The sequence below is a fragment of the Lithobates pipiens genome, unplaced genomic scaffold, assembly GCF_037356315.1.
Source record: "Lithobates pipiens isolate NorthernLeopardFrog02 unplaced genomic scaffold, aLitPip1_a1.2 Scaffold_16, whole genome shotgun sequence".
Classification (NCBI taxonomy): domain Eukaryota; kingdom Metazoa; phylum Chordata; class Amphibia; order Anura; family Ranidae; genus Lithobates; species Lithobates pipiens.
In genome coordinates, this window is record NW_027507748.1 from 311643306 (window position 1) to 311666393 (window position 23088).

At 41.4% G+C, this 23088-nt stretch overlaps 1 protein-coding gene across 2 annotated transcripts in view; it reads left to right on the plus strand.

Annotated features, from left to right (window-relative positions):
- The window catches only part of LOC143982696 (potassium voltage-gated channel subfamily A member 10-like), a 91901-nt gene extending 74072 nt beyond the window's left edge, over window positions 1–17829 (plus strand). For both annotated transcript variants that reach the window (XM_077481627.1, XM_077481628.1), the window contains 3 exons: window positions 459–507; window positions 6002–6073; window positions 13160–17829. In XM_077481627.1, coding sequence (XP_077337753.1) covers window positions 13226–14734 — 1509 coding nt within the window. In that variant the 5' untranslated portion in view covers window positions 459–507; window positions 6002–6073; window positions 13160–13225 and the 3' untranslated portion in view covers window positions 14735–17829. The remainder of the gene's footprint in view (window positions 1–458; window positions 508–6001; window positions 6074–13159) is intronic.
- Window positions 17830–23088: the final 5259 nt, after the last annotated feature.

A 23088-nucleotide genomic window follows, 5' to 3' on the forward strand; every position in this document is an offset into this window, starting at 1 on the left:
CTCTTTTCTTCCTACAAGTGCCTTCTTAGGAAGCTGCTGGCTATAGAGGCCCTCATTTGTGCGCACTCCTGATCTGGACAGTGTGTGTTTATAGACACACTTTGCTCACTTTGCTCCCGGCCCCTCTAATACTTACCTGAGCTCCATCTCAATCCAGCGATGTGCACGTGAGGCAGCAGCAGGCATTGGTGGGGGACCCAAGAAGAGGAGGATTGAGGCTGATCTGTGAAAAACCACTGCACAGAGCAGGTGAGTATGACATGTTCATTATTTATTTAAAAAAAACAAGCCTTGCAAGTAGTGTGCCAGTTTTTGCGCTATATACATGCCATTTGAGGAAGGCAAGCCAATCAATACATTGCAAGCCTAAATGTCTTGTAAAGTTTTATAGTTATATAGTTTTAAAGAAATACATGTTGCATCTCCAGGCATATTTAATATTATTTATTTATCTGCAGGAAGTATACCTCCATTTTAGAAGAGTCTTATGTGACATAATACAATAAGGTATGGTATAAATTGACAATACCATATTGAGTGTCATCTTGTCTTTACGCAAAGTTTATCTAGATTTTATAGATGTTATTTCACTTCACTTACCACTGTTATTATAAGGATGTCCCAAAAGTGTTGTTGGTTTTTCTTTTCTTTTTTCTACATTATGAGGAATTCATCAGGAGTAGAAACATCTCTCCACTGGGACATGAGTCTGGTGACAGACAAGGCCTCAAAAAGATAAAGTAATTTAGGTAGAATAGACATTTATCCTTCCCAATATAGAGATGGGGTATGCATCCTGACATAGCATATCTTGATTTCAGCAAGGCATTCAGCATTTGAGCAAGGAATTTGGTACAGTTCAACAAGATCTAATAAAACGTTGTACAAGTTGGATTTAACCCTTGGTGGTTCATTGGATATGCTGTAGGCTAAAGGATAAAAACCAGTGTGTGTGGTTGTAAATGGGGTTCATTCAGAGCAGAGACCAGTCACTAGTGATGTACCACAAGGATCTGGACTAAGTCCTGTTCTATTTCATCTATATGTAAGTGATATACCTAAAGGGTTGATAGGTAAGGTACTGTATGATTTTTTGTTGATGAAGCAAAGGTGGGCATTAAGCCGCGTACACACGGGCGGACTGTATGGCCAACTTAGTCCGTCAGACAATCCGACGGACAGTCCGTCCTACTTTCGAATGAACGGACTTGACCACACACGGATGCACAAACAGTCAGTCGAAAGTTTGCACGATGACGTGTACAGCACGTACGACGGGACTAGAAATAGGAAGTCCAATACACAGCAATGCAACCTTTCGCCGTGTAAATCCTTTCTGAGCATGCGCCATACTTAGTCCGTCGAACTAGCCTACTCACGAGCGGATTGTCCGCTGAAACCAAAGTACGACGGACAATATTACGGAAATTCCGAAATACTTAGTCCGCCAGACTGCACGCTGAAAAAGTCAGCTGAAGCCCACACACGAGCGTACTGTCCGCTGAAATGTGTTTCGACGGACTAAGTTGGCCAGACAGTCCGCCCGTGTGTACGCGGCTTTAGGGTTAATATCCCTGGAGGTGTCTTTAACACACAACATAATTTGACGTTGCTGAAAGATTGGTCAAAGCAGTGGAAACTGCAGTTTAATGTTTCTAAATGTAAAAAAATGCACCTAGGGAAAAAGAATCCATTGACAGAGTACAAAAGTAGGGGTACAGCATTGGCCAGCACTACAGAGGAAAATTAGTACTGATTTTAGATTGCAAAATGAGCATACAGTGTGGCCATGCAGTGGGAAAAGTGAATGGAATTCTATTATGCCTTAGTATCATCCTGGTTCCCCTATAATCTGCAGTCAGGGCTGGTGCAAGGATTTTTGTCTACTTAGGCAAAGGTGTATTTTGGTGCCCCCCCCCCCTTCCCACCGTCCTCCCAAAACCCCAAACCCCCCTTCACAATGCAACCCCCCACCCCCATATGGCATACACTTTATTTGCAGAATCTCTTCTTACATCAGAGTCTCCCTTACATCTAAGTCCCCACCATTACTCTATGCATCAGGGTGCCCAGAGCCTCTAGTTTTCCCCCTTTACATCAGAGCCTCCCTTTCACATCAGAGTTCAGAGTCCCTCCAAAATTGTAGTCCCCAGTATTCCCTCTGTACATTAGTGTTCCCCCTTACAACAGAGTTCCCCTTTACTTCAGAGTGCACAGATTTTTCCCCAAATCAAAGTCTCCAGAAGTCCCTCCTTACAAAAGAGTTCCCCTGCATTCTTTCCTGACAATCAAGGTTCCCAGAGCCTTCCTTACATCCGAGTTCCCCTTTGCATCAAAATCCCCAACATTCCGGCCTTACAATCAAGGTTCCCAGAGTTCCTTTACATCAGAGTCCACAGCGCTCCCCCTTACATCAGAGTCTGCAGAGTTACATCTATGCATTAGAGTCTGCAGAATTCCCCCTTACATTAGAGTCCCTGGAGTTCCCCCTTAGGGCTCATTCAGATCAGTCCTCCATACTGAGCTGCTATCTTCTGTATATACAGTTATGCTCATATGTTTACATACCCTGGCAGAATTTATAATTTCTTGGCCATTTTTCAGAGAATATGAATGATAACACAACAACTTTTCTTTCACTCATGTTAGTGTTTGGCTGAAGCCATTTATTATCAATCAACTGTGTTTATGCTTTTTAAATCAAAATCACAACAGAAACTAGCCAAATAAACTTGATCAAAAGTTTACATACCTAAGTTCTTAATACAGTGTATTGCCCCTTTTAACACCAATGACAGCTTGAAGTCTTTTGTGGTATTTGTGGATGAGGATCTTTATCTTTTTAGATGGTACAGCTGCCCATTCTTCTTGGCAAAAAAGCCTCCAGTTCCTGTAAACTCCTGGGCTGTCTTGCATGAGCCCTAAAGTGGCTCAATGATATATCAGGAACAGGAGACTGAGACGGCCACTCCAGAACCTTCACTTTTTTTCTGTTTAGCCGATGACAGGTCGACTTACCCTTGTATTTTGGATCATTGTCATGTTGGGATGTCCAAGTACGTCCCATTCGCAGCTTCATGGCTGATGAATGCAAATTTTCCTCCAGTATTTTTGGATAACATACTGCATTCATCTTGCCATCAATTTTGACCAAATTTCATGTGCCTTTGTAGCTCACATATCCCCAAAAAATCAGCGATCCACCTCCCTGTTTCACAGTAGGAATGGTATACCTTTCATCATAGGCCTTGTTGACTCCTCTCCAAATGTAGTGTTTATGGTTGTGACCAAAAATATTGGTCTCATCACTACAAATTACTTTGTGCCAGAAGGTTTGAGGCTTGTCTCTGTGCTGTTTGGTATATTGTAAGCGGCATTTGCATAGTAATGGCTTTCTTCTGGCGACTAGACCATGCAGCCCATCTTTCTTCAAGTGCCTCTTTATTGTGCATCTTGAAATAGCCACACCACATGTTTTCAGAGAGTCCTGTATTTCACCTGAAGTTATTTGTGGGTTTTTCTTTAAATCCCGAACAATTTTCCTGGCAGTTGTGGCTGAAATTTTAGTTGGTCTACCTGACCGTGGTTTGGTTTCAACAGAACCCTAATTTTCCACTTCTTGATTGGAGTTTGAACACTGCTGATTGGGATTCTCAATTCCTTCGATATCTTTTTATATCCCTTTCCACTTTTATACAGTTCAACTACCTTTTCCCACAGATCCTTTGACCATTCTTTTGCTTTCCCCATGACTCAGAATCCAGAAACGCCAGTGCAGCACTGGATGAAAGATGCAAGAGTCTGTCAGGAGTCCAGAAACTCTCTGACCTTTTATACACACACATACTACCTTTAATAGCCATTCAAACCCCTTTGTGTAAACTTGTGTGCATGTTTTCAGGCACTTAACTGAGGATCTGTGTCATTCCTTTTACTGTGCCTGCAGGCTTCTCCACTCCCCCTCTCACTCACCTTCAGTTCAGCAAGGAATGTGCTGGACTGAAGGCAGTTCTGCTACTGCCCACATGGGAGGAGATTCTCTAGGAGAGAAGCAGCAAGGGACCGATGTGCAGAAATGAAAGTCTGCCTTTCATTAGGGAGTTGATGCTTGGAATAGACAAATGGGTCAGTCGACAGTAAGTGGATTCATACATGCTTGGAACAAACATAGATCTATACTAGACTATGCTAGACAAAATAGTGCGACAACTTGAGGAATGTTTAACTCAGACGCAGCGCTTCCCAGTGAGTTCAGTTCAAGTTTGTTTCTGCCCAAAGAAAGAAAGAAAGTTTATAGCAGTCAGTATCCCGTCTGCGGGATTTTTTTTTATTTTTTTACCATCAACACAAAATGCACAACATTTATCCTCCTGGCCCTCTTGGGTGCTTAGGATTTGTGACTTGGTCCTCCTGACCATCTAACACAACACCCAGTGCTTGTTCACAAACACTGCTCTTCTGTCAGCTCTTTGTCACTTTCCCGCAGCTCTCAGCTGCTTCATCTCTCAAGCTCAAGCCTGTTTAGCCTGTCCCAAACAAGAGTGTGCACATATGTGCACATCTTTGGTTGGCTTGTAACCACACATAGAGTCTTTGCAAGAGTAGAGGCCAAAACCCTAGTTCTGATTACTCTAAGGCTGGCTGTACATTATACAATTTTCTTCTACAACTTTCCTTTAGATTTACCAAAACCTTAAACTATGAGGTCACACATAAACACTTTCAATTGTATATGCAATCAGGCAGGCCCTTGTACTACATAGTTGAAATTAAATCTAAAGGAAATTGAACAAGACAATTGTATAATATATGGCCAGCTTAAGAACCCAGCACGTTCTAATATTTCTTGTTGTTACTGCTTCGGAAAGATACTGTCCACTTCGACTGTCGTTTAATTGTTTAAATTTATCTTTTTGCTCAATAAAAATATATTTAAAAAAAAAAAAAGAACCCAGCACACACCTGCACCATCAGTGTACAGTTGTCTACAAAAACTTGGCCAAGACTGACTTTTTACACCTGGCACAATACGCACTGGCACAATATCTAACAGAAAAAAATACAAAAAACATGTAAAAAAAAAATTAAAAGTAAGGCAGACTTGGTGGACCACTTTTTTCTGTTGTCACTTTGCTATGTTTCTATGTAAACCAGACTCAGTGCTGAATAAATCTAAGGTCTTAAATTAACAAGTAAACTGACTATAAAGGGCGAACACTAAAATGGTGTCTGTCCAAGATGTTAAAGCGGAGGTCTGCCCACCACTGCAAAAATTAAAGCCTTTTAATAATTGGACACTTACCTGTCCTGGAGTTCAGCAAGGTCGGCACCACAGCTGATGTTTCCAAGAGTGCTGCTGCCTCCATTGCGAGTAAGAGAAAAGGGCAGTGTAGCCTTACGGCTTCATGCTGGGAACCCTTCTGCGCATGCATGAGGTGCCGCTCCTCTCTCCTACTGGCCCGGTGGATGGGAAAGGAGAAGGGAAGAGGTGTGAGCCTCGCAGTGACGTCAATACCCCCGAATGAGGATCCCGGAAGTGGGGACAGCATACAAATATGGCACCAGAGGGGGGAAGGAGCACAATGAGTGGAAGTTTCACTTTTGGGTGAAACTCCACTTTAAGTACACAAAGGGCTTCTCCAAAGCACCTACCGAGGCACCACCATTTAATAGGTATATATATATATATATATATATATATATATATATATATATATATATATATATATTTTTTTTTTTTTTTATGAAGGTGTTTCTAGCAATCCTAGTATCATAACATACTACTTGAGGACATGTGTGTATGAGATTCTCCACTTATTCAAACACAAATGCACTAACATTTGTGTAAACACAGATGTGCAAGCAGGAGATTCTGATTTTGTTGTTAAGTATAATATTAGCCTAATTTTCTTGCAAGCAATGTGAAAAAGTCTAAATCCCGTCATATAGGTTTTTTTTTATTTATATGCTGTAATTTTCTTTTCTTTTTTTGTTTTTCCAGAATGGATGATGATGATAAAGATGGAGTATTTTTTTCTGTTCTTCAGAAATCTCCAAGCTGACATGCAAATAGGTAATTACGATTACAATGTTAGAACAACCCATTTGTAAGATCAGCTCATTTCTTAGGTCTTCATCCAAATATAGAGTACTGATATACAGTATATATAAGTTAGCAGTAGACACTTTAATATCTATTATGAGACTTATGCTGGCCATACACTATATGAAAAATCTGCCGAAATTTGGTCATTTGGCCAGTTTGTTAACTTTTCGGCCAGTTAAAGGGCACAAAATCAAAAATCTTTGGGATGTGTTTGAGGCGAAAAAACAAAGGACAAGTTTGAAAATTTTCCGAATGAATGATAAATTGAAAGGTTAATGCACTTCCCGTCCAAACTGTTTGCACTGGGTATATGTTAAAAAAAAAAAAAAAAAAAAAGTATTCATTTATGTTCACTGAACGATTTATCAGCCATTACATGATATTGTTTGTTTTCACGGCCAAATGTAAATTTTTCGAAAATGGGTCCAGCCGATTTTACGTATAGTGTATGGCCACCATTAGTCCCCATTCACACAGGTGAGACTTTGAAATCGCGCTACTTCAGCACGATTTCAAAGCCACACATCAGTGCAATTTGCACTGGCAATTTAATTGTGGTTTGCAAAACTTATTTTAACAGAAGTCTATGGAAGTGTAGCGGATGACATTTGGGATCAAATGTCACACGCATTGTAAATTTAGTTTTTGACCTCAGGACAATAAAAGTTTCGAGGGTTATTATTATAGTAATTATTATAGGTAGGCCTAACACCAGTCTGGCCAGGCTGTGTTTAGAAGTTCTGCCTGATCATGTGAGCGGTGAGGTGCACATGACAGGCTAGAACTAAGTCTGGTTGGATGTTTTGGTATCGGCCCTCTCGGAGCCAATAAGCGGGAGTGCCGGGGCCCGCTGAGGAGTCTGGGAGGGGGTACTTAAGCAGGTGTGGGTCATGTGTTCGGGGCTCCGGAGTTGTTTGTGAGACCCGTGTGGTCTGTTCTGGTTCCAGGACCGGGGTAGCCCCGTAAGGGGTCCCGGTCATGGGGTGTTCAACATCCCGCAACATGTTCCTGTCAGTGACCCCTGATAGACCCATCTGGTCTGGAGTAGGGATCTGTCCATTCCCGAGTCTCGAAACTGACTGGTCCAAGGCTCTGTAACTGACGGAGGATTCAAAGTGTACGGGTGTGCTCTCGGCTTGGAGGGACACTGCAGCTCGTGGAAGTGACCGGGGAGGACTCTTCGGAGGAGGGTCGGCTAGTGGCATCCTGAGAAGTGCCTGGTTACTGAGTTGGAAAGGACATTGACGAGTTCACACTTTTCCAGTACCACAAAGGAAGTGGGAAACGTTCCAGGTACGGTTGGAAAAAGGTTCCTGTATACTTTCAGTTGATTGTTCAAGTTTTGAGTCAACATGCTGACTGCCATGATCTCTGGCTAGAGATCTGTTCAGCCTTGAAGTGCCCAGCTGCGAGTGGCTACTCTCTGGGTGGAAATAGAGACTGTGTTAAACCTGCAGTTCAGGGTGCCTGAGTTCTTCACCCGTGCCCTCAGTTCCCTAAAGAGACTGTGTTTGTGAAAGTTCTATTGCAAAATAAACCTTTTAAAAAGGAATTCATCTGTGTCAGTGTACAAGTCGTTGGGTATCAACCCTGGGAACCCCTAGACACGGAGGAGCAGGCCAGGAGAAGGTAATCAGTAAGCCCATTCAGTCAAGGCCACCCTGCAATGGGTTATGACTGCTACAGAAGTCACAATGAAATAAGTAAAAAATCGTTCGGGATCCATTTTCATAACGACATGAGTCAGGGCGATATGAACGGTTCCAATTCTGGCAATGCGGTGCAACTTGTCATGCAATTTGGAACTGTCAAATTGCATGACAAGTCGTGCCGGTTAAGGACTTAAAACTCTTAGGGGGCACTTTATTATATACAAAATATTTATTTGTTTATTTATGTATTCCCCATTGGTTAACTGGATCCGTCACTGTGCTGGTACAAATGAATTACAAAATATGAAATGTTTTCTTGTTTTCTAACTGTAATCAGTGGTAAAATATGTATCCCTTTCTTGCTTTATCAGTCCAAAATACAGAAAAAAGGAGGGGTGTGATAAACAAAACAGTAATATTAATAACATTATATTAAATACACCCTTGTGACTGACTTAGACCTGTGTAAAAAAAATCACCAGAGCCAGATAGCTTACACCCCGGAGACCTTAAATAACTTAGTCATGTCATAGCCAGATTCCTAATTTTTAAGGATAGCTTACTGACTTGATTGGTACCAGCTGATTGACGAAAAGCAAACATGATACCAATATTTAGAAAAGGGCTGAAATATATGCCTGGTAACTACAGACCAGACTGCCTAACACCAATAGTATGTAAACTATTTTTAGGAATGATAAAAGACCGTATCCAAACATGTACTGATGAAAAAAGTATCAATAGTAGTAAACAACATAGGTTTATGAAGAAATGTTCTTGCTTTTTAACCACTTGCCAACCCGTCACAGTACATATACTGCGGCATGGTAGAAAGTGCAGGCAGAATGTACGTGTAAGTCATATGTCTGCTCTGGGTTTAGGGTCACAATATCAACAAAGATTTTATGAATTAATTTATTAATAAACAGCTGTGTTTCCTATGCTGTGAATGGCCCCCAGCTATCACTTGGTACCTGGGCCAAACACAGCACCTTGTACCATGTGATTAGTTGTAACCAAACACAGATCACTAGTGATCACAGCTGTCATGATTAGTTAACCCATTTTTGGCAGTTGAAAACTTTACTGTTACAATGATCTTCATTGTACCAGCAAATAAAGTGTAAAAAAAAAAAAAACGATTCAGATGAAAGTAGGTAAAACAAAATAGTAAAAAATGAGAAAAAAAATGTTTAAAAAATTGGAATAAAAAATATTATTATTTTTTAAAAATTTTGTCACCAGTCAGTGTCCCTGATCACTGCCACATAATTCATATAATAATGCTGCACTGCAATGGTAATAGTATGTAAAAAGAAAAAAAAAGAAAAAAAGAAATGTTATTTTATTACTTTAATTAAAAAAACATTGTGACAAAAAAAATACAACTTCAAAAAACTCACCATTCCTCTTACTAAATGCCTCAGACTGTCTAATTTGCAAAAAGGGGTAATTTTGGGGATATGTGTACTGTCCTAGCATTTTAGGGCCTCAAGAATGGAGATAGGCCATCAGTACATCAGAATTGATCAGTTTTCAAATATCTATATACGGGTAAAATCTTCAGGAGCTCAAGTGGTTAACATTTTCTGAGGAGATGAGCTGTAATTTGAATAGAGAAAGGTTTGTTGATGTAGTGTATCTGGATTTAGCTAGGACACTTGATATAGTACCCCACACACGATAAATTTACAAATGAAGGTCTTTGATGACATGGTATGTACCTGGATAGAAAACTGGTTACAGGAATGGGTCCAGATGATGTGATTAATGGCATATTTTTGGAATGGTCTAGAGTTGTGAGCGGTATGCTCCAGGACTCTGTCCTGGGGCCGATTGTGTTTAGATGACAGATTCAGGAATAGAATGCAATGCCACATTGCAGCAAGCAAAGTAAGCAGACTATTAGCGTGCATTAAAAGGTGTATTTACTCAAGAGATACAACTATAATTATACCACTTTACAAAACTCTGGTTCAGCTGAATCTTGGGTATGCTATCCAGTTCTGGTCACCAATCCTTAAAAAGTGTGTGCTTGAACTATAGAGAGCTCACAGAAGGGCATCAAAGCTAATAGGGGGCTGGAGGACCTCAGTTATGAGGAACAACTACAAACATTAAACTTATTCTCTCCAGAGAAGAGACACTTAAGAGGGGATATGATGACTTTATACAAATCTTTGAATAGTGACTCTAGTATTGTGAAAAAAGTTTTTAATCTTAAGCCTCTAAAAATATACTCACAGCCACACAATGAAGTTAAACTGATTAAGGGAATCTTTAATGTTAGGGCTGTAAGGATGGTTTTGCACACATCAGCCCTCATCCTCTTCTTCTGGGGTCCCCTGCTGGTGCTCCAGGCCCCTCCTCTTCATTGGGTGCCTCCAGGAAAAGCTGCTTTCCCTGGAGCACCCATGCATGCATGCTCCCGTGTCCCACTGATGCTTTCATTGCCAGTGCATAGTGTCACTATCCTGTAATACCATGTGTCACCAGATTTGATTATCAGCAGCAGGAATCAATCACCCCCCTGCTTTCAATCTGTCCAGTGAGGAGAGACACAGTGACAGGAGCCGCTGTGCTCGTGCACATGGCTGGATTGCATGGGTTTAGGTAAGGAAAATGGGGGGTCTGGGGGCAGCTGCAGCCCAGAAGGTTTTTTACCCTAATGTATAAAATGCATTAAGGTGTAAAACCTTAAGGCTTTAGAACCACTATAAAGAGATGTTAGACATAATAAAATACACCAAAAAGAGAAACAAGCAGTAAATAAGACACATTACCCAAAATACACCCCAGAGATCCATCAGTGTACAAGTAGCTAGAAGGTTTGGGGAACAATAACCACTATTTATGCATACATTTGGGGTCTTTAATGCAAAGGCCCATACAAATGTGCACCTATTTTTGTTTATTAGCTTTAGTAAACTGGTTTTAGTGGGGTTTAGGCTCTCCTGCTGGTTGTGGAAAATGTTTGTAAAGATTATGTGCATGTATATGGCACCTAAATGTGTTTTGTAAAATTATTTATGTTTGTATTTCCCTGTGGAGTAATGCTACTTAACCACTTAAGGACTTGAAGGGTTTACCCCCTTAATGACCAGGCCATTTTCTGCGATTCGGCACTGCGTTACTTTAACTGACAATTGCGCAGTTGTGCGACCCTGTACCCAAACAAAATTGATGTCCTTTTTTCCCCACAAATAGAGCTTTATTTTGGTGTTATTTGATCACCTCTGTGGTTTTTATAAACAAAAAAAGCTGCCAATTTTGAAAAAAATATATTTTTTTTACTTTTTGCTATAATAAATATCCTCCAAATTTTTTTTTTTTTTTAATTTCTTTCATCAGTTTAGGCCGATATGTATTCTTCTACATACTTTTGCTTAAAAAAAAAACACACAATACGTGTATATTGATTGGTTTGCGCAAAAGTTATAGCATCTACAAAATAGGGGAGAGATTTATTTTTATTATACATTTATTTTTAATCGTAATGGCTGTGATCAGCGATTTTTAGCAGGACTGCGACATTGCGGCGGAAAGATCGGACACTTTTGACACTTTTTTGGGCCCAGTGACATTTATACAGTGATCAGTGCTATACAAATGCACTGATTAATGTATAAATGACACTGGCAGGGAAGGAGTTAACACAAGGGGTGCTCAAGGGGTTAAACGTGTTCCCTAGGAGGTGTTTCTAACTGTGGGAGGAGGGGACTGACTGGTAGTACACAGAGATCGCTGTTCCTAACAGGGGATCACTCTGTAATTCCCTGTCAGAACAGGGATCTGTTTGTTTACATTGACAGATCCCTTTTCTGGCTCTCTGTGGATCGATCATGGGTGGTTGGCGGACATCACGGCTGCCAGCCACGCACATCAGCTCCCCTGCTGTGCAGTGGGTGCAAACGTGCCTGATATAGCTGTTAAAGGGACTGACGTACAGCTATGGTAATTTGCGGGAATGAGCTGATCTGCCGCAGTATAATGATGGCGGCTGGTCAGCAAGTTGTTAAAGTATATGTGAGCCTTTACTTTCTAAAACCACCTATTCAATTTCAAATAGAGATGAAAGGCAAAACATTTGTGTATACAGTATACAGTATAATACATTTTAACACTTTTTACTGTTTTATAATCTATGTCCTGCATTCTCAGCTGCATAAGAGGCTTTGAAAGGTGGGGGGTGGAAAAACAGCATTACACTGATCTTCTCAATGGCAGCGCAGAAGGGTGTATCAGCACAAGTTTTAGCCATTGAAAGACAAGCAGGCTGTGATTTCAAGTACAGCCAGAAAACTGACCACGGTAGGAAGGATGTGATTCTATGCATAGCGTGATCAGTTTGAAATAAAAAAGCAGGGGGGCTAGTAGGATCACCAGGCATTTCAAAAGTAAAGAGAACAGGATACTTATTAACATGGTACAACAAACACATATTAACCACTTTCCTACTGGGCATTTTCACCCCCTTCCTGCCCAATTTTCAGCTTTCGGTGCTCTCACATTTTGAATGACAACTACTCAATAATTCAACACTGTACCCAGATGCAATTTGTATCTTTTTTTTCACATAAATAGAGCTTTCTTTTGGTGCTTCTTCAATCACAATTCTTAATTTTTAGTTTGTGTGCTATAAATTAAAAAAAAATAAAAAAATGTTGTGAAAAAATGCATTTTTCTTTGTTTCTGTCATAAAATTTAGCAAATTTGTATTTTTTCCTTATACATTTATAAGCATAACCCAAATACGTGTAGATTATTTCGTTTTTGTTAAAGCTATAGAGTCTACAAGCTATGGTGCCAATCATTGAAAATTGATCACACCTGATGTACTGAACACCTATCTCATTTCTTAAGACACATATATAAAATAAATAAACATAAAGCTTGATGATAGTGTCCATACTTTATAAAAAGAAAATATATTTTGTTCACAATAGCCATTGACTAAATACATTGAACATGCCACCAATTTGCACATGGACAGTACATGTGAGTATGTGTCTGCATAATATTTGGATGCATTAGCTATGTGTAATATTATACCATATGTTCTTTGAAATATGTTCATTCTGTTTTCCATTTACTCACTTCCCCTACTGTCAAAAGCTAAATTTATCTTTGCCAAATATGATAAGATGCCTGCTTCATAATAGGCAGAGAAAGGAACGCTGTTATAGGAAACAGACAACTGGTATGTGTTGTGTTCAGTACTAACAGTATGGAAGCTGAAAATTAATCAAAGCTTCCTTCATAATTGGATTGTTCAGATTCCACTTTAAAAATATATATGAAATGCGTGTTTAAGATGTTTTTTTAAAATGTAACGGTAAAGTCAAGTTATTTTATATTTCACTGTAGATTATAAATTGCTTAATCTGATTTTTTTTTGCAGAACGTTGAAATTGTCTAGTTTATTGAAGGATGACACTCTTTTGAAATTTGGTTTCAAGATAACAAGATGGAATTCCTTCACAAGGCCTCAATAAGTTGTGAAGAGTCTCGCACTGATGGTAACACAGATTCATGTAAAAAAACAACAGGAGAAGAAAGTTTAGATTTGCCCAAACAAAACTCCAACTGGAAGCAGATTATCAATGAGTGTTTAAATGAGGGAGATCTTTCCAGATATTCTAAGGAATGTCATGATAATCTGATGTCTGAACAAATGAGAATTGAGGAAGGAAACCAACGTGTTTTCATTAATATAGCTGGATTAAGATATGAGACACAGCTGAAGACACTTAATGAGTTCCCAGAGACGCTCCTCGGAGATCCTCAAAAAAGAATTCATTATTTTGATTCTATGAGGAATGAGTATTTTTTCGACAGAAATCGCCCAAGCTTTGATGGAATACTGTACTATTATCAGTCTGGTGGAAAAATAAGACGTCCAGCAAATGTTCCAATAGATGTGTTTGCAGATGAAATTGTGTTCTATGAGCTTGGAAATGAAGCCCTAGATCAATTTCGAGATGATGAAGGTTTTCTAAAGGATCCAGAAATACCTCTACCAAATAATGATTATCACAGACAGTTCTGGTTGCTCTTTGAATATCCTGAAAGTTCTAGTGCTGCAAGAGGAATGGCACTGGTTTCAGTTTTGGTAATCGTCATCTCCATACTTATCTTCTGTTTAGAAACTTTGCCAGAATTCAGAGAAGAAAAAGATTTTAACATTTTCAAGAATTCAGGGAATTATTCAGAAAGTGCAACATACTTGAACACCTTTACAGATCCATTTTTTTTAATAGAGTCAACTTGCATAATATGGTTTTCATTTGAACTCGTGGTTAGGTTTGCTGTCTGTCCAAGTTCCTCAGAGTTCTTCCAGAACATAATGAACATAATTGACATTGTGTCTATCATTCCCTATTTTGTAACACTTATCACTGAACTAGTGAAGCAGACAGAGCCCAGTGTTCAACAAAACATGTCATTAGCAATTTTGAGGATTGTGCGGCTTGTTAGGGTATTTCGGATTTTTAAGTTGTCAAGGCATTCAAAGGGACTTCAGATTTTAGGACAAACCTTGAAAGCAAGCATGAGAGAGCTTGGCTTGTTAATATTTTTTCTCTTCATTGGGGTCATTTTGTTTTCTAGTGCTGTATATTTTGCAGAAGTTGATGAGCCTAACTCTCAGTTCATCAGCATCCCAGATGGTTTCTGGTGGGCTGTAGTGACTATGACAACTGTTGGTTATGGAGATATGTGCCCTATTACATTGGGAGGTAAAATGGTAGGCACACTTTGTGCTATCGCTGGAGTCTTGACTATTGCTCTCCCAGTTCCAGTCATCGTATCAAACTTTAATTATTTCTATCACAGGGAAACAGAGAATGAAGAACGGCAATCTTTACCTATGGAGATGGAGAAAATTAGCTTAAATAATTTAACAAGATCTGGAAGTACAACTTCTTTAAAGAAAAATAATGGCTCATGTATCCCTGATAAAAATGGAAAAACGTAAACTGTCTATAGCCACAAATTAAACTACATACTGTAAGGTGACTGAATCATTCAGAGAGACTTGCCTACAATTTACATAAACCGTTTACTGCTTTGTTGATAATTTTATGTCTTTTTTTGTAATGGAACTCAATAATGTAAATTTTAAAAGTGAAGGGGAATTAAGTGACTTATTTTACAATAAAATGTAGTTATGATTTTTCTATAGCAGATTATGTTTTCTATGATATTGTAATTGTATTACTGCATTTATAAACTAATGCTGTGGTATTAACTTTTCTCACTAATATTTTCTGTAAGGCATGGGGAACATTTTTATTTTTTTTGGTAAAGAATTAGATTGAATAAAAGCATATTTACATCCATACTCAAAAGCTTAAAATGTAACTGCACTTTTAGTGTAGTCATAATAACTGAAAATTCCTTTCCCTCCTCACAGTCTAAGCCCTTGTACACATGGTCGGACATTCCGACGGAAAATGTCCGATCGGACTGTGTTGTTGGATAATCTGACTGTGCGTGGGCTCCATCGGACTGTTTTCGTCTGAATATCCGATGGTCAAAGTTTTAGAGCTGGGCTTTAAAACTTTCCGACAACATGATCCGATCGAACTTTGTCCGATTGTGTGTAGAGAATTCCGATCGGACAAAGTGCCACACATGCTCAGATCAAATTCCTAGACCAAAGATATTGGCTACTAGCCTAAACGTAGTCCCATCCTAACGAAATAACGTCATCACGTTACGTACGATCGGATTTTCCGACAACTTTGTCCGACCGTGTGTATGCAACACAAGTTTTGGACAAAATCCGACGGTTGGTATGTCCAACCGTGTGTACAAGGGCTTATACTCATCCTTGATCTACCTAGGTTTCTGAAGGCTTGAAGCTTGCAGGCCTGATAGAGAAGATTCTGTGAACTGTGGAGAGACTGTGGTAGATCAGATAGATGTAACCATGGAGGGAAGGGGGGGGGGGTGCAAGGGCAGGAGGGGAAATGCTTATGAAAATATATGTCCGACATTTGGTACCAGACATAGCATTTTTTTACTTTATATTGAAAAGGCATTTCAGCAGCAATAAATACTTTAAAAAATACATAGAACAAAATTATAGTTGATGTTTCGCAGTAAAGAGTACTTTACAGAAAACGTGCCTTACCCATGCGGGACAAAACTGCTTGCTTGCTTTAAAGCCCCATTTTTCATCAGAACATAATTCCTCTTTCTTTCTCTGCTCTGCCACTTCATTTAGCTACCATGAGTAAATAAAATGCCTGCTATTTTTCCTGATATGGAAGAGCATGTTTTTCACTCTGTGTAAGTGCTGGTGTTGGGTAAAGCCTAGTACACATGGACCGAATATTGGGCGGCATCAGCCTGTTCAATAAAAACCTGCTGACATACCAGCTGGCTTCTGTCAAAGGGTCATGACTGAAAAAGGTCTACCAACTGGCTGAGAGCACTGCCCAGAAAGTTCTGGAGGGGGGGAGGGGGTCAGAACACAATAGCACAGTGGGGGAGATCACTGTACTTTGCATGAGTAGTTGCACTTTACAAGGGAATTTTCCCCAGAGCTTAGTGAATGAGGTGAAGCTCTGCTGACTTCTATTAGCCAATCAGGTGCAAGCAAAAATGCAATTTTTTATTTTGCTTGCATGTCATTGGGTATTCTTCACAAAGGTAAATATCGCCACATTCACTAAGCTCTGTGGAGATTTTCCTTTTGCAAGGCAAAATTTCCCTTGCAAAGCGAACCTAATTGATTTTCGTAAGTCAACCCCATCGTGAAGGGAAGAGTCCTCAACCCAGCAATGTAAACTTTTACTGGAATAAATCAGAAAAAAGGAAATATTATTTAAGCTTTCAGTCACTCAGACAGACCTTACACAGGGTTTTCTTTTTCTCACTCATGAGGCTAAACAGAGTGAAGGAAATAATAATATAAGCTCCTGGGATGTGCAACATTAATGTGAAACTAGGAAAAGGAAGGGCAGCCACACAAAGCTCTCCAGTTTATTACACAAAGAACCACAAATGATCCCCGCCCAGTGCCCACCTCCTATAATGGGTTTCACCCAGTAGGGCTTAGTTGTAGAGATCTCTCTCTTTCTCTCTGACTAACCTTTTGCGTGAAATGCATAAGAGAAGGCTATCTCTGGGTGGCTGCCCTTTACATGGACAAAGCACGGGTTCATTATAAGAGGTATAAAACTAATTGCAACTGTCATTAGAAATGTACAATGTGAGATTTTCTAAAATCTTATAAAATATATAATGTGAAAGACATAATTTCAACTCTTGGTATAGGGAACTTATAATCACTCCTAACACCCACTCATGTGCATATTTGAAAAAAACAGTGATTCATTTTACAAAGTGCAAAAATTACTCCATTAGAAAAATCACGTCAAGTTAGGGAGGATGGCCCTTTTAAAATCTAATTCTGAGGAAGTGTTTTTTTTAAAAAGCAGCTTAAGCTGCAAACACTTTAGTGCTGCCACAGTACTTGCTTTCTGTGACTGGATATATTCTGTCTTCTGAGTTTAATAATGCTCAGAATCATTCAACTTGGAAGATCGAGAAATTTTTTTGAGTATAGGACATCGAGGAATCACTCATCGAGGAATAGGACAGGAGGCATCACCATGGTTTACTCAGTCAGTGGTTTCACCACTTTACTCACCAACTGTTATGCAGGAGTCAGCTCTGTGCATTGTGCTGTTAATTTGTTACTTAATACATGTTTAATATCTGGTCTGTTATAGCTGTATTGTCAAGCCTGACTATACTAAATCGATTATATTGTAAATTCCATTAAAGAGCGTTTTCAGAGAACAATTGAAACCAATCAATGGGCTATTCATTTTATTCAGTAAATATTTCCCCTGTGCTTAAATTGGAAAATACACCATTTTTTTAAGTGAATGATTTGTTATTAACTGCAGCCACACTCCAAAGAGAATCTCACAGGTTTGCAGGGAGTGCATTTCCTGAAGCATGCCATTCACTATGTAACTTCCCTTTTTTCTGCTTCCTATATAACCAGTCACAGCTTCCATGGTACCTTTGAATCTGATGGATGCCTGCAAGAATCCTCTTTTCTTTTTTTTTTTTTAAAGAGTATTTATTGAGAAATAAATAAAGACACAAATACAGATGCAACAGTAACAAGTACGATATTGCGGAACCATCATCGCAGATGGGGTACATAAAAGTAGGAGCAGATTGTATCTTTATCGTAATGAACTAAGACCATAAACTGTAATACTTAAACCGAGAGGAAGGCAGTGAAATAAGTAGAACAAAGCAGCAAACTGACAGCGACTGGATGGATCTTGCGTGAGAAATAGTTGCAAAAGTAATATATATATAAAACAGGATAATATCATTTCCCATGAATAAGAAAAATAACAGATCATAGGAGCAGGAGTATTAGAATAGATGTAGAAAAAAAAAGAAATACTAAAAAAGAGAGGAGGGGAGGGGAAGAGGGGAAGACATACAGAAAGGAAAATAAAAAGGTGAAAAGAGGGGGGGAAGGGGAATACAAGGTTTTCATGTAGAGTCCCTAAGGTAGGGGGGTTCCGGGGGTTCCGGTAGGACCCGGAGGTCAGTAGGTTCCTGGGCGTAGATCAAACATTAGACTGGGGGGGAAACCGACTCCGAGATTGGTAGTCGAGTGTCGTAATAGGAGAAGGTGAAGTGGTCCAGGTTGATGATATCCACCGGAGGGAGAGTGTCAGATATGAAGGGAAGCCATCGCGCGTAGAAACGAGACTTCGCTTTTTCGTCCCTGAAGTTTGCGTTGTATCGATCTTTGTACAGGAGTGAAAGGAGTTCCTTCTGCGTCTGGGCGACGGAGGGGGGAAGAGAAGAAGTCCAGCTCTTTAGAATGGTTTTCCTGGCAAGGAGTAGGCACAGCAGAGACCAGTCCACATGGGAGGGTTTGTACGGCGTGCCGCTTAAGGGCACTCGGTTGTTGATGGAAGACCATGGAAGCAGGAGAGGGTCCCAGTATCCAAAGATGAGAAGAAGGGGGTCCTTTGGCAGTTTCAGCAGGGTAACTTTAAAGATGTAGGAGAGGATCCGATCCCAGAAGGATGAGATGAAGGAACAGGACCAGAAACGGTGTGCCAGCGAGGGCCTGTTCTGGAGACAAAGGGGGCACTTGGTGTTGTCCTGATCTGAGTTGGATGGAAGGAAGGGAAGGTATGCCCTGTGGGCAATTTTTAGTTTCCTTTCCCTCCAGATCTCGTTAGGGGTTAGGCGGTAAACTTTGTTAAGTCCTTGCAGGATTTTTTCTACTATATCCGGGTCAGGGAAGTCTTTCTCCCAGTTGGCGACTGATGAGGATGTCAATTGAGGAGTGACCTGCTGGAGTAACGGTGTGTAGATGTCTGAAATTTTATAGGTATCGTCTTTAAGCAGGCGGTCCAGAAAGGTTAGGGGGAAACGTTTACGTTCATCACTGCAGACATCCTTTAAGTAACTGACACATTGTAGTGGAAAGCGTGAGCTGACGGGAGGGAGAACCTTTCCGCTAGATGGGAAAAGGGCATAGGGCGCCCAGAGTCAAGATCGCAGAGTGCAGCAAAACTGGTGATGCCCTTCTCTTTCCAGATGTGGAATGGCTTGTGGAGTAGGCCTGGGGAGAAAGTGGGGTTCCCCTGTATCGGAAGGTGTCTGGAGACAAAAGGGGGGAGCTTGAGGCATTTCCTGGTTTCCCTCCAAGCTATGGCAGTGTCTCTGAGTAGGAGGTTATGTTGAAACCGAGACGGTACTGACTTCCACCTGCAGTGGAGGAGAGCTGTCAATGAGAGTGGGGAGACCATGGCAGCTTCCAAGGAGTAGTTGGAGTATCTGGAGGATTGAGAGATCCAGTCCAGACTAGTACGTAACAGACATGACAGATTATACAGTCTTACATTAGGCAGGCTGATACCCCCCTCGCGTCTGGGAAGATGCAACTTTTTTAAGGCTATACGTGGGTGTTTGCCCTTCCATATAAAGGAAGAAAAAGCCGATTCCAGAATTTTAACGTCCTTGTGAAGGAGGAGCAGGGGAATGGTTTGAAGCGGGTACAGTAGCCTGGCAAAGCTAACCATTTTCAGCAGGTGGCATCTTCCCAGAAGCGAGAGAGGCAGATCCATCCAGTTCACCATTTCTTGAGAGATTTTCGTGATCAGAGGGGGGTAGTTGGGGTGGTAAAGGGAGGAAGGTACTTTTCCAATTTTAATGCCTAGATAGGTGATATATGAGTTGAAAAGATAGAATGTTGTGTCCAGGGGGGTTTGCGAGAGGACCCTATCGGGAGAATTTCGCTTTTACCATAATTTATACGCAGCCCTGAGCATGATTTAAAGACGTCAAAGACCTCTTTAATAACGGGCATGTCGGAAGCGGGGTCCGATGAGAAGATGAGCACATCATCAGCAAAAAGGGAGGTGCGCAGGTCATGTTGGCCAATGCGAATACCGTGGAGAGGGGCCGATTGGGACAGATATCTGGATAGAGGTTCTAGTGCGATATTAAAGAGGAGCGGTGAGAGTGGGCAGCCCTGGCGAGTGCCTTTATGTAGGCGGAATTCATCCGAGAGAACTCCAGCCGCGACTAATTTAGCTGCTGGGGAGGAGTACATGGCTTTAATGAGATGGCAGAAGTGCCCCGAGAAGCCCATTTCAGATAAAGTCATAAAGAGCCAGTCAAAGCTGACATTGTCGAAGGCTTTCTCCGCGTCTAAAGTTATGATGGCAAAATCCCCATCCGGATTATTTTTAGCGTGTTCCAGAGCAAGCATAACTTTACGTATATTCAAGGTGGCAGTTCTGCCTTTCACAAAGCCAGATTGGGCAGGATGAATAAGGGAGGGTATAATGGCAGCTAGTCTCGTGGCTATGATTTTGGACAGGATTTTGACATCCAGATTGAGGAGGGATATCGGCCTATATGAGCCTGGTTCAAGTGGGTCTTTCCCTTTTTTGGAAAGGAGTTTTATAACGGCCTGGTTTCCAGAAGGGAGATATGAACCACCAGACCAGATGCCATTGTACACCTTCAGGAGAGTGGGTTCTGTAATGGAAGAGAGGGTTTTGTAAAATTCACTGGTAAACCCGTCGGGGCCTGGTGCTTTGGACGGGGCTAGTTTGCGTATCGTGGTGGAAATTTCATCAAGGGAGATGGGGGCATTGAGAGCTTCAAGTTGTTCAGGGGTAACTTTAGACAACGCCACACTATCGAGGAAGGAACGAGCCGCAGTATTGTCTATGGGGTCTGGGGCGTAGAGGGCCGTGTAATAGTTTAACATTGCCTTGTTAATAGCTTGTGGGGTAGATTGTACAGCACCCTTCGCGTCTTTGAGGGAAGTGATGTGCGTCAGGTGGAATGGGCCCTTGCACAGCCTCGCTAGGAGCTTGCCCGCCTTGTTACCAAACTTGTGTAGCGTTGCGTCGAGTTGGGATCTTTTAGTTAGTTCGAGAGTATCTGCCCAAGTGTCAAAACTTTTCTTGGCCGCCTGCCATTCGGTTCTATTAACAAGGGAATCGTTAGTGGAGAGGGACCTTTGGGCTAGATGTAGTTGCGCACTGGCCCGTTTGTAGTGAGACAGTGCGTTCCTCTTAAAGGAGGAAGCATAAGAAATGATCTGGCCCCTGAGGAATGCCTTACCGGCATCCCAGAAGAGGTTCGGGGAGTCTGAGTGAGGGGAGTTAGCTTCCGAGTATTCACGCCAGGAGTTCGCCATAAACTGTTGAAAGTCAGGGTTGCCATGGAGATACGAGGGGAAGCGCCACAGTCTTGGGTGAGGTGGGAGATCTAGGTTGTCAAGACTAACTGAGATTGGGGCATGGTCAGAGATAGCTATATCAAGCACTTCAGCTTCAGTCAAATTGGGTATGAGATCGTCAGAGCCCAAAAAATAGTCAATTCTCGAGAACATATTATGTGGGTGTGAGTAAAAGGTATATTCCCTGTCTGCTGGGTGGGATAATCGCCATAGGTCACGAACATGGAGAGATTCCATGGTGGATGCAAAGTGGGAGGGAGTAGAAGAGACACTTGTCGCCCTGCGGCGTGGGGGAGGGGATCTGTCGTCCGTATGGTGTAAGATGTCATTAAAGTCACCGCCAACTAAATGGGGAGTCTGGGTGGTCCGGAGAAGCCATGAGGTCAGGTCACTATAGAAAGACTTGCTAGGGTTATTGGGAGCATAAACGTTAGTGATCACTAGTTCTTTGGTCCCCAGGCGGGCGTGCAGCGAGAGGAGCCTTCCCTGTGAGTCTGAGTGCGTGGACAATACCTCGCACGGGAGGTTTTTGTGGATCAGTATGAGAACACCCGCTTTACGACTAACAGCGTCGGAGCCTAGGACTTTGCCGACCCAGAGTTTCCTCATGCGATGAAAATCTGGAGCGGATAGGTGGGTTTCCTGCAGTAGGGCGATATCTGTTTTCAACCTTTTTAGGTGCCGGAGGACTTTCATTCTCTTATTAGGAGATCTGAGGCCTTTCACGTTCCATGAGACTATTCTCACGTCAGGGGTGTCGGGAAGAGGAAATGGGCCGAGTTTAGAGATTTGTCGCCAGCCGGTGGGCAGGGCAGTAGAAGCTTTTGATTAAATAAGAGGGACCCGGAAGGGCCGTGGGACATGTGGAGTAGGATATTCAGAAAGGAGACTCTGTCTCTGAAGGAAGGTGGGGGGAGGGTGCAGGGAAGGTGGGGAGCAAACTTAAACACATATAAGAACATAAACAAAAACATAAACACTGGAGCGAACTTCGCTTTTTTCCCGCATGGAGTCACTGTGTAGGCCAGCCCCCAGTGCACGACCCAGAGGTATAGGACAAGAGCGTCCGGGCGGTGAGCCTGAGTATGAATATGAACAAGGGTGCGGTCATTGAACCAAGAGCCAAAAAGGGCGCGTGTCATGTTAAGGCAGTAGACATACACAGTGAGTCCAGGAGGAGTACACCACAGTTGAAATAGACACGTGAGGTTAAAGTATCAGACCCACATTAACAGAAAACAGTACAGTAAGAGGACCCAGGAATGGAATTATCCACAGGTATAGCATATAAAAGTATAAACTAGAAAGTATCAAAGACAGTGTATAAAATACAAAAAAAATAAGAAAAGGCAGGATACACAATTATAAAAGTATAGCAATATAAAAATATTAAGTGGCCGCAAAAAAAAAAAAGCAGCGAGAGCAGCGGGGACTCCTGAAAACCTAGGCCAGGATGCCAAATAAAACAGAGGCGGTCAACAGCACCGATGGTGCATCTGCTAGATGGGAGCAGAGCTTAAGGCCAATATAACCAAAAATCAACAGGCTAGACAGTGGCCAAGCCTGAACGA